General features: G+C 41.6%; 1 protein-coding gene across 1 annotated transcript in view; it reads right to left on the bottom strand.

Moving 5' to 3' along the window:
• Positions 1–10,436, bottom strand: part of Ramac (RNA guanine-7 methyltransferase activating subunit) — a 30,009-nt gene extending 19,573 nt beyond the window's left edge. Inside the window, exon 1 of the mRNA XM_031387190.1 lies at positions 10,378–10,436. Coding sequence (XP_031243050.1) covers positions 10,378–10,401 — 24 coding nt within the window. The 5' untranslated portion in view covers positions 10,402–10,436. The remainder of the gene's footprint in view (positions 1–10,377) is intronic.
• Positions 10,437–10,642: the final 206 nt, after the last annotated feature.

Below are 10,642 nucleotides of genomic sequence, written 5' to 3'. Positions count from 1 at the left end.
ACAAGAATGTGATTCAATTCTATTTAATTAAAGTATGTTTTAAAATGTTAAAAAAAAAAAAAAGAATTGTTCCTCTGGGGCTAGAGAGATAGGTCAGTGGTTAAGAGCACTGACTGCTCTTCCAGAGGCCCTGAGTTCAATTCCCAGCAACCACATGGTGGCTCATAACCATCTGTAATGAGATCCGATGCCCTCTTCTGGTGTGTCTGAAGACAGCTATAGACTGAAGACAAGCTACGGTGTACTTATATACATATAATAAAGAAATTTAAAAACAGAAAAAGAAAAAGAAGTAGTCCACCAGGACTAGAACACACTGACAATATAACTTTTTTAATTAAATGACTAAAAATTCTTTTTATATTATATGATGGATTTTATTGGATCAAGAAGCTTTCAAACTTGAGATTCCATCTTACACCTGTTAGAATAGCTAAGATCAATAATACAAATGACAGCTCATGCTGGTGAGGGTGTGGAGCAAAGGGAGCACCCCTCCATTGCTGGTGGGAGTGCAAACTTGATTAGCCACCATAGGAATCAATATAACAGCTCCTCAGAAAGTTGGGGATCCATCTACCCCAAGACCAAGCTATACCACTCCTGGGCATATACCCAAGGGATACTATACCTCAAGGACACTTGTTCAACTAGTTCATAGCAGCCTTTTTCATAATAGCCAGAAACTGGAAACATCCCAGATGTCCCTCAACTGAAGTATGGATAAAGAAAATGGGGTACATTTACACAGTGGAATACTATTCAGCTATTAGAAAGCTTACACCATGAACTTTTCAGGCAAATGGATGGAACTAGAAAAAAGTCATCCTGAGTGAGACTACCCAGACCCAGAAAGACAAACATGGAATATGCTCACTTATAAGTGGATACTAGCTGCTAAGTAAAGGGTAATCATGCTACAGTCCACAGATCCAGAGGCTAAGTAACAAGAAGGGCTCTAAGGGGACATATGCATCTCGCTGGGAAGCAGAGATAGATTTTGCCAGTGGACTGGGGACAGGTGGGGATGGGAACAGGAGAGATCAGATTGGGAAGGGAGGGATGAAGAATGAGTACTGGGAGAGATGCCTGGAATAGGGAGGCATTTAGAGGGTGATGTGGAAACCTAGTGCAGGGGAAACTCCCCGGAGCCTCTGAGGGTGACCCTAGTGAGGCCTTACAGTAATGGAGAATATGGAGCCTGAACCGGCCATCTTCTGTAACCAGGCAAGGCATCCAGTGGTGGGACTGGGACACCAACCCAGCTATGAAACCTTCTACCCACAACCTGACCTGCTTGCAAGATGTGCTGGGGGAATGGTGGCTCAGAGCTTGTGATAGTGGCCAACCAGTGACTGGTCTAACCAGGCCCAAATCAGGAGAGGGAACCCATGCCTGACACATTTTCGTGAAATTATTATATGTATTAGTGATTGGAAGAGTCAATCACTGTTCCGAACAGGAAAAGCCCTATGGGACACTCAACTGAAGGACTGAGTTTAAACCCTGCAGGCTGAATAAAATTGCTTCTAGTTGTAAAGAGACAGGTGGCTTTTGTTATTGTCTTTAGTGACTTTTAAAAACCCTGAAGTTTGTATGCCTGACATGTGTACTGTAAAAATAGCAACTAGACTTTTGCAGAGTCTCATATTTGTGACAGAGGATGTTACCAAAGGTTTCTGGTTAAAGCTTTTAGACTGATTAAGAGTCCCAGAAGCCATTTTGACTCATATTGCAGGGTGGACAAGTATGTCTTTATCGACATTTCATCACTCAGTGCTGCTGTAATTTTTAGATAGCAGCAACCACTAGGTAGCTTCAGCATGTTTACTACCAGGTTAACTCAGTAGTATTTGTTGCAGCCTTTGTCATGATTATAATCAGTACCATAGCATCAGTGGATGAAACACCATCTATAATGGGTTGGTTATTCTCTGGTGCATAAACAAGAAGGGTAAACATAGTTTTAGCCAGACATTATGGTGTGTGCCTATATCCCAGCGGTTGGAGAGTGGAGGCAAGAGGGTCAGGAGTTCCAGCCATCCTCTGATGTATAGTGAATTTGAGGCCGGCCTGAGCTACATAAGACCCTATCTCAAACAAACAAACAAAAAGCATGCCAGCTAACAAACCAAGACCCCAGGTAAATGATCACGATAGACCAAAGAAAGGTCGAGCATTCTGCCAGCTTCTGAGTAGAGACTGTCTCAGAGCTTCTGCTTTATCGGTGCGTCCTTTGACAAGGACAAATAAGGAATTTGCTGCATTAAAAATTCTTAGAAATTCTTCCTCTGATATTAGATGCTTTCTTTCAGAATTATTTTCATCAACATAGGCTATTTCAACTGTATATGAACCAAGTTTTGTATTTCTGAATCCATCTAAAGCACTATTACAGACCATGGCTTTCTTGATACACAACCTTTTAGTTTCTTTTGGAGGGGGAATTATCAGCATCATTAGAATATCACTTCTAGATTGGTTGCTCAGTGGATTTTTACTGAGCTCCGGGTGCTCGGGTAATTAAACAATGACTCTTTCAATAGTGTGTTGTGTGCTTAACGCACTAGAGATGGGAGATGCATGAATTTTGGCTTTGTGGGCAATGGAGCTGTGTTTAACATCTGTACGATGCCATTTGTTTTCTGATGATCAGACTGAAGTTCAGACTAAATGTGTTTTGTTAGAGTTCTGCGCCGGTGGCTCTTCATCCCCCGTTGCTGTCAGACACATTACAGGCTCACCCAGCCCTGTAAGTACACCACTTTGGACATCACAACACTCACAGCTACTGAGGCTCTTTGTAGCATTTTCCTCTAATTCAAGAATTGCATCTTTTTCAGGAATGTAGATTCCCATTCTCAGCACAGCTTTCTGAAAGATGTCCTTCTTGTAGCTTGTATAAAGAATTATAAATTCTTTCTACAAATTGTTTTAAAGATTGCTTGGATTCGTAATCTGCCTCTGAAAGCAAACCTTCTTATAGCAAGGACTTTCTAATATTCTTAATGGATCAATAAATTCCAAGCAAATGGAGCTTGGTAAGGAGTTTCTTTAATCATCAGATGTAATTATCCAAGCAGGTTGATGATTCTAACAAAGTGGCACAAAATTACCAGTTAACTTGAAAATAGATTCGCTCTGAAGCCCATGTGGAAAATAGCAACTTCATTTACCTTGAGGTGCAGCTCATCTGACTGAAGCACTGATTTTCTTGCAAACACAATTTCAATTTAGAAGCTCTAGCTACTCCTTCCTGGGGCCTCTACTAGAAAACCAAATCCCTTCACCTCTCTGCCAAGTCCATCTGACTTTAACAAGCACTTGCAATGCACAGCAAAGCTCATTAGTTTTCTTGTTTCCATATTTTTCAGGACTGTCATCATTTTTGTGTGGGGTAGGAACCAGGTATGTTTTCATTCCTCTTATAAGGCATGCTAAGCAGAAAATTCCAGAATGGCTTGTCACATTTTCCTTCCATTACCCTGCCTCCTGCCAGCAACAACCAGCCATTTCCTTGGCCAATGAATTTTAAATTACCATATGTTTTGATTTTAGTTTTTTTTTTAAAAGCAAAATTGTAAAATAGAAAATCCTATGAAAAATGTTACATCAGGTAATTTCTAGTTGTTATAGATATTCTTTTTATCTTTAAAAGACCTGTCTTTGTGTTATTTTGTTTTTTGATTTTTGATTTATTTATTTATTGTTATATGTAAGTACACTGTAGCTGTCCTCAGACGTACCAGACTAGGGTATCAGATCTCATTACAGATGGTTGTGAACCACCATGTGGTTGCTAGGATTTGAACTCAGGACCTTGGGTAAAGCAGTCAGTGCTCTTACCCACTGAGCCATCTCACCAGCCCCCGTGTTATTTTGTTTTAGAATTTTTATGGATTTGAAAATTTCATACAATGTCTTGTAATCATGCCCACCTTGACTCCCTCCTGAACTCCTCCCAGATCCACTGCCACCACCGTAGTCCCCAACTTTATGTTCATCAACTCTAACTTGTGCCACCCATACACTCCTGGGTGTGGGACTGTCCACTGGAATGCGGCTGATCTACAAAGAGCCACACTCTTAAAGGAAATTTACTCCCTCCTCGAGAAGGCATCAGCTATCCACAGCTCTTCAGTTGAGATGGGATCATGAACCTCATGCTAAAATGTTGATTGGCTTGATCTTGCTCAGGTCTATGGCAGGCTACCAAATAGTTTCTATGAGTTCACAAGTGCAGCTTTGCAATAAAATAAATAAAATTGAACTCCTTAGCTATTCTTACATGCAGTTCAGTGATATTAAATATTTCACATTGTACAATCATCATCTTCAGAACTTTTTACTTTCTTCCTAAATTGAAACTTTGTACCAGTACCAATGGAGCATCAACTTCCCATTTCCCTTTCTCCCTAACCTTTTTTTTTTTTTTTTTTTTTTTTTTTTTTTTGGTTTTTTGAGACAATGTTTCGAGACAGAAATCTGCCTGCCTCTGCCTCCCAAGTGCTGAGATTAAAGGCGTGTGCCACCAGTGCCCGGCTCTCCCTAACCTTTTACAACCAGAATTCTGTTTTCTGTTTCTATGGATCTGACTATTCTTGGCATCTCTGTTAAGTGGACTCATACTTTAGTTTCTTTTTGACTGTCTTAGTTCATGTCAACACAATTTCTTTAAGGTTCTTTCACATCGTAGCATGTATCAGCCCATCTTTCCTTTTTAAAGGTTAAGTAACATTTCATTGTGTGCTTATGCTATGTTTTACTTAGCTTGGGTTGTCTCTGCAGATTATATAGACACAGATAACCATTGGAGTCCTTATTATCAAAGTTTATGGGCTTACACCTAAAATTGGAAATTCTGGATCAAATGGTAAATCTATTATAAATAAATAAGTAAATAAATAAATAAATAAATAAATAAATAAATATCTTCAAAACCAGGAAAGAAGCTGGGTGGTGGTTGGTACGTGTCTTTATACCCAGCACTTGGGAGGCTGAGGCAGATGTTTCTCTGAGTTTGAAGCCAACCTGGTCTACAGAGTGAGTTCCAGGACAGCCAGGGCTACACAGAGAAACCCTGTGTAAACAAATCTAACCAAACAAACGAACAAAAAATCAGGAAAGAGAGAAAAGGAAGTTCTTGGGCCTCCGTGCTACATTGTCTTCCCTGGGCCTGACAGCACTGTCAGAACAGCACACAGAATTTGAAGATAATGTTTCTCTCTCTCTCTCTCTTTCTCTCTCTCTCTCTCTCTCTCTCTCTCTCTCTCTCTCTCTCTCTCTCTCTCTCTCTCTCTCTCTCTCTCTTAGTTTTTTCAAGACAATGTTTCTCTTACAAGGATACCTGGTGAGAGAAAGGCACTCCATACCTTTAGAATGCCTTTTTATGTTTAGAGAAATGTTACTGGGTTAATATTTTGAGGAACTAGTGTAATGTGTTCCCTAGTAGCATTTTCCTTTCCCACCAACAGGACACATGTACTGGTTGGATTTTGTCAACTCAATGCAATGCTAGACATATCTGAGAATTGGGAATTTTAATTAAGAAAATGCTTTCATAAGTTTGTCCTGTTCATTTTCTAGATTAATGAATGATGTGGGAGGGTCCTTCCTAGGGAGGTAGTCCTGAGTTGTACAAGAAAGCATGCTGAGCAAGCCGAGGAGAGCAAGCCAGTAAGCAGCATTCTTTCATGGTCTCTGCTTCATTACTGCCTTCAAGTCCTTTTCTTGAGTACCCCCTGTGACTTCCTCAATGATGGAGTGTCACCTGAAAGTTGTAAGATAAAATAAATCCTTTTCTCTCCAGTTGCTTTTGGTTGTGGTGTTTTATCACAGCAATAGGAAATTAACAAAAGACAACACAATTACTAGAACTTTAAGCCTTATCTTGAGCCGATGATCTGACTGCAAAACAGACTAGCTCAGGTCCTGGGTAATAGTATCATGAAAAGGTCCAATTTGCAGATGCTGTAAGTGTAAATCTTATTGTCTGAGTGTCTTGTCTTTATTTTGTATATGTGGTTTCCTTCATTGAATGGATATCTTGGATATTTCACTCAAGGAAGATCACTTAACCCAGATCTACAAAACCTATATCCTTTGCATACAGGTGGGGATATTAGTGGCAGATATTGAGGTCACTTTTTTGGATCAGCAACTAGTTTGAGTAGGCACAGCCAAGATGAGAACCCTGGTCAGATTTCACACAGAGCTTCAGGAGAGCTACTGGTGACCTATTTTGCTTCTGCACGTGTAACAAGGTCATACAACAAGGGCATACAACAACCACTTTAAAGATAATGCTGACAGCTAGGAGCTTGTATAATGCATTCAAGGCTACATCTAGTAAAGGGGGCATGGATCAGGTTCATGGTACTTCAAAAGCTTTGTGTTCACTTTGATTTCTCAGCTCAAAAATCTTAAACCACATTAAACAACTCAATATTTCTGATGAGACAGGATAGAAAGCCAGGAAAAGGTTAACAGGACATAGGAAAAGAAAAGAACTCCCTATCATCCACTTCAGTCTGACTTATCTCTTGCTGACTCGAGATTGCCTTTCTCGGAAGCTGAATACAGACATGAGATTCTTTTTCTGAAAATACCACAAACAAGACTATTAAGATAACTAGTATAAACCCTGGTCAGAAGAAAAGTATACATCTTAATGTCTCTGAATGATCTATGTATAGCAAAAATTACTTTGTTTCTTTTTTGTATAATTTTACTCATGTTTTTTACCTTTGTTACATTTCTTTCTCATATGTAAGCCTGCTCAGTACTATCGTAAATCAACCTGGAATTTCACCTTTAAAAAATTTCTGTGATAAGGAATGACTAGGTCAACACATTCTTCTCTCTTTCTTTGAACTTAGTTACATATTAATCCTTTAAACAATGTGCCTCCCAGAGCTCTAGAGTTACTGGTACAGCTGCTGCTGGAGCATGTAGGTGTTCCTTTCTTCCCTAACACCTGTTCTTGGCTCTCTTCAAGTACATCCGTCCTCATCAATACACTCAGCATTTGTTTCATTCTGGGTCATCCTGAAATTTGTTTCTGTAGCAGGCAACATTTAATCAAGAAGCCTGGCTGGGTTGAGAAGTGACCTCAAGGCTCCCTCTGCAGCAGTGTTGAACTTTGTTCCCTTACTGCCTGGGACACCTGTACTATACCTAGTCATTGTGCATCTTAATATTGTCCCTGCTGTTGCTATCATTTCATCTCCATGTGTTAATGTCTTACAGTGCTGCTTCTCACCACAAAACTTCTGATTTTCTCTAGGGTCAACTATTCTGGCCTCTGTGCCTTCAAAATATCACTCAAACCCCCAAATAACATCTTAAACTACAGCAGCAGAGCCTCCATTGCCATAGTCCACTTAAGAGTAAAGCCCTGGAAGGCAGGGACTCTGCTCCGCTAGCCTTCCTGCCAAAAAGGCAAAGCCACAAACTGCTTCTTTCATCACACTGATTGCTTTGAAAATAAATCCCCTGAAGATACCCCTCGCAGGCAGAACTCAATCGTATTGCTAGTCCTTAGTGAAATGGGAAACTAAGTGGACTTGTTTGCTTATTGGACAGGCAGGACTCATAGGCATCAATTTCTCTAAATAGAAGAGGGGCATTTAAAAGGTACTTGGTGCCTTTCTCTCACCAGGTATCCTTGCAAGAGTGACACTGTCAGGTGTGGGATGGTGGAGCACACCTTTAATCTCAGCATTCAAGAGGCAGAGGTAGGTGGATCTCTGAGTTCAAGGCCAGCCTGGTCTACATAGTAAGTCCCAGACTGGCCCAGGGTCGCTAGAGAGACCCTGTCTCTAAATGGATGGATGGATGGATGGATGGATGGATGGATGGATGGATGGATAGATAGATAGATAGATAGATAGATAGATAGATAGATAGATAGATAAAAGAGTGACAATGTCTTCAAACCCTGCACAGTGCTCTCTGACATACTGCTGTGAATGGAGCCAGACAAGGTGGCCTGGAAGATCAGGAACTTTCTTTTTCTTTTCTTTTCTTTTCTTTTTTTGAGACAGGGTTTCTCTGTATAGCCCTGGCTGTCCTGGAACTCACACTGTAGACCAGGCTGGCCTCGAACTCGGAAATCCCGCCTGTCTCTGCCTCCCAAGCGCTGGGATTAAAGGCATGCGCCACCACTGCCTGGCATCAGGAACTTTCTTTTCTTTCTTTCCTTAAAAAAGCTATTATTTCTTTGTTGTATGTATACACATACCTGTGTCCTGGACTGTGTGTACAGGTCAGAGGACAACTTGCAGGAACTGGTTCTCCCATTTCACCATGTATATCCTAGGGATCAAACTCAGTCAAACAGCAACATGTTTCTATCCTCTGGTTTCCTTAAACTCAAACAGCTTCTGGATTATTATTCAAAATACTTAACTTTGGGCTTCAAGCACATGCCACAGATGCATGTGTCCCTCAGAGAAGGTCATGGTGGAGGTTTGCAGGAACATCATGATGTATAAGACCATACTAGGCTTTGCGTAAACCACTAAAATCAGAGATCTATTCTGTCTAATAAAGTACCAATCATTGGCTGTTCTGTTGCTGTCATCCATGTGAAGTCGCTGCTAGCCCAGCCTATAGGCATCTCCACCATTCAGGTCTGCAGGGGGCACCATTGCAGTACTGAGTGTGTACGCTGATGAAGATGGGAGACAGTGGGTACCAGGGAAACCACGCTGATGAACACGCAGACATTTCCCCTGTCTTTGGGCTGATCATCCCAAGTGCTTGACAGTGCTAACATCAACAGCCCTGCTGCTCTTCACGTCACAGAGGAAACAGCATTTTTAAAAATTTTATCTATCTGTCTGTCTGTCTGTCTATCTATCTATCTATCTATCTATCTATCTATCTATCTATCTATCTATCTCTCTATCTATCTATTTCTCTCCAGGAGCATGCTCACAATCTTGCCAGCTTTTGTCTATGAATGCACAAGGTTGTATCAGTGCCCTCTTTTACCACCAGTCAGTATAAGCAAGTCTGGCTTGGTAGAGAGCAAGTACACCTTTCCACTTGCTGAACATGTCAAGGCCTTCTTGGTGGACACATGTACACTTATTTGCAGCGGCTGCCTGGACGGCCATGGCACTCATCTGTAGCATCCTTCTTTGTGTGTGTCTGCTTCTCTTACATGTGCGGCTGGCTAGCTCTTGTCATATGCTTAAGTGTCTTTGGACTGCTTACCTCCACACTGAACGCGTGTGGTACTTAGAAGGGACCTAGAGACTATGTAGAGCCCTTGAGACTTATCTAGAACTTTCAACCGTTCTTTTCCCCCACATAATATTCTATCCTCTGGGAAATTTTCTATAATCCTTTCAGTGAAGTAATAATCATAGTATGAATTTTAGAAATGTTCTCTGAGAACTCACAAATGGTATGTGCAAATCAGGATGCTTATCTGGACATGCATTGCTGTCTTCTCTCTCTTAAGAAGAGTCAAGTCCCCTTGGTCTTTTTTTAAAATTTTTATTTTTTTTATGTATGGGTGTTGTGCTGTCTAGTTTTATATCAATTTGATACAAGTTAGGGTCATCTGGGAAGAAGGAATCATAATTGAGAAAATGTTACCATAGGATTGGCCAGTGCTCTTAACCATTGAGCCATCTCTCCAGCCCTTTCTTGGGTCTTAACTCTGGGGTCTTGGTATGCTTACTATTTTGGTGACAGGTGGCGTGTTCTTAAGTGAATCTAGCCTTGCCTAGTAAATAAAGCCCTCACATACACAAAAGCCCCCATCTTAGCAGAGAGGTCTTTAAAGCATAGGGATTGTGGGTTGGAGCTTGTGTGTACAGGGCCAAAGGTCACCTATAAGAAGGCATGAGGCTTGCGTTACATCTCCCTCAGAGGATCACTGGGTCACTAGGCTATTGGGCCACTGGGCCAGCCACTGGGCCTGTCTTCTCATTCACTTCTCATCTTGCAGCATTCATTCCCCATGGTTCATCAGGCTGTTCCTTCAGCTCTGACTCACGGCTTACTGTCCAGGCTCTTGCTGTTGCTGTGTTGTCTGGTCAGCACCCACCTCTGTTCCTCTACACGCTGTTGGTTCCTCAGCCCCTCTTCTGTCTTATACTCTTCCCCCGTCTGCTTCCACCTCAGACTGGCTGAGGTTTCTTCAGGAGTGCGCAGGATTGAGACCCTGCTCTCAGCCCTGAGTACTCCTTTAATGAGCCCCCTGAGGGAGCCTTCACAAACAGTACCTCACCCCACAGTTCACATTTCCCCCGACTCTGACTCACCGAGCCAGGCCTCTGTCCTTAGGCACTCCACGACATCACTCTGGCAAAGTTCACCAGGGCTGAGTTCGAGACTATCTGTCTCTGGTTTCCTTCTTACCTGGTCAACATTTGGTGCTTTCATCTCCTTCCTCCTCTGACCGTTCTGTTTCTTGTGAGTCTTCTCTGCCCTGGTAGATGTTTTCTATTGTTATGCGTCATGATGTGATCTATTGCTCTTTCCTATGGTAGCTTATGAGGTCACAGGAGGCACAGCAAGGCTAGAGAAAACAAAGATTAAGATACTCATAGGTGGTAGTGACCCCACTCAGGACTAGGGAAAGAAACAGAGACAGAAGACAGAGATGGTTATTGTGTTTATCAAA

The sequence above is a fragment of the Mastomys coucha genome, unplaced genomic scaffold, assembly GCF_008632895.1.
Source record: "Mastomys coucha isolate ucsf_1 unplaced genomic scaffold, UCSF_Mcou_1 pScaffold21, whole genome shotgun sequence".
In the NCBI taxonomy this organism is placed as follows: Eukaryota; Metazoa; Chordata; class Mammalia; order Rodentia; family Muridae; genus Mastomys; species Mastomys coucha.
Note: the sequence above shows the minus strand (reverse complement) of the source record. Positions and strands in the feature narration are given on the sequence as shown.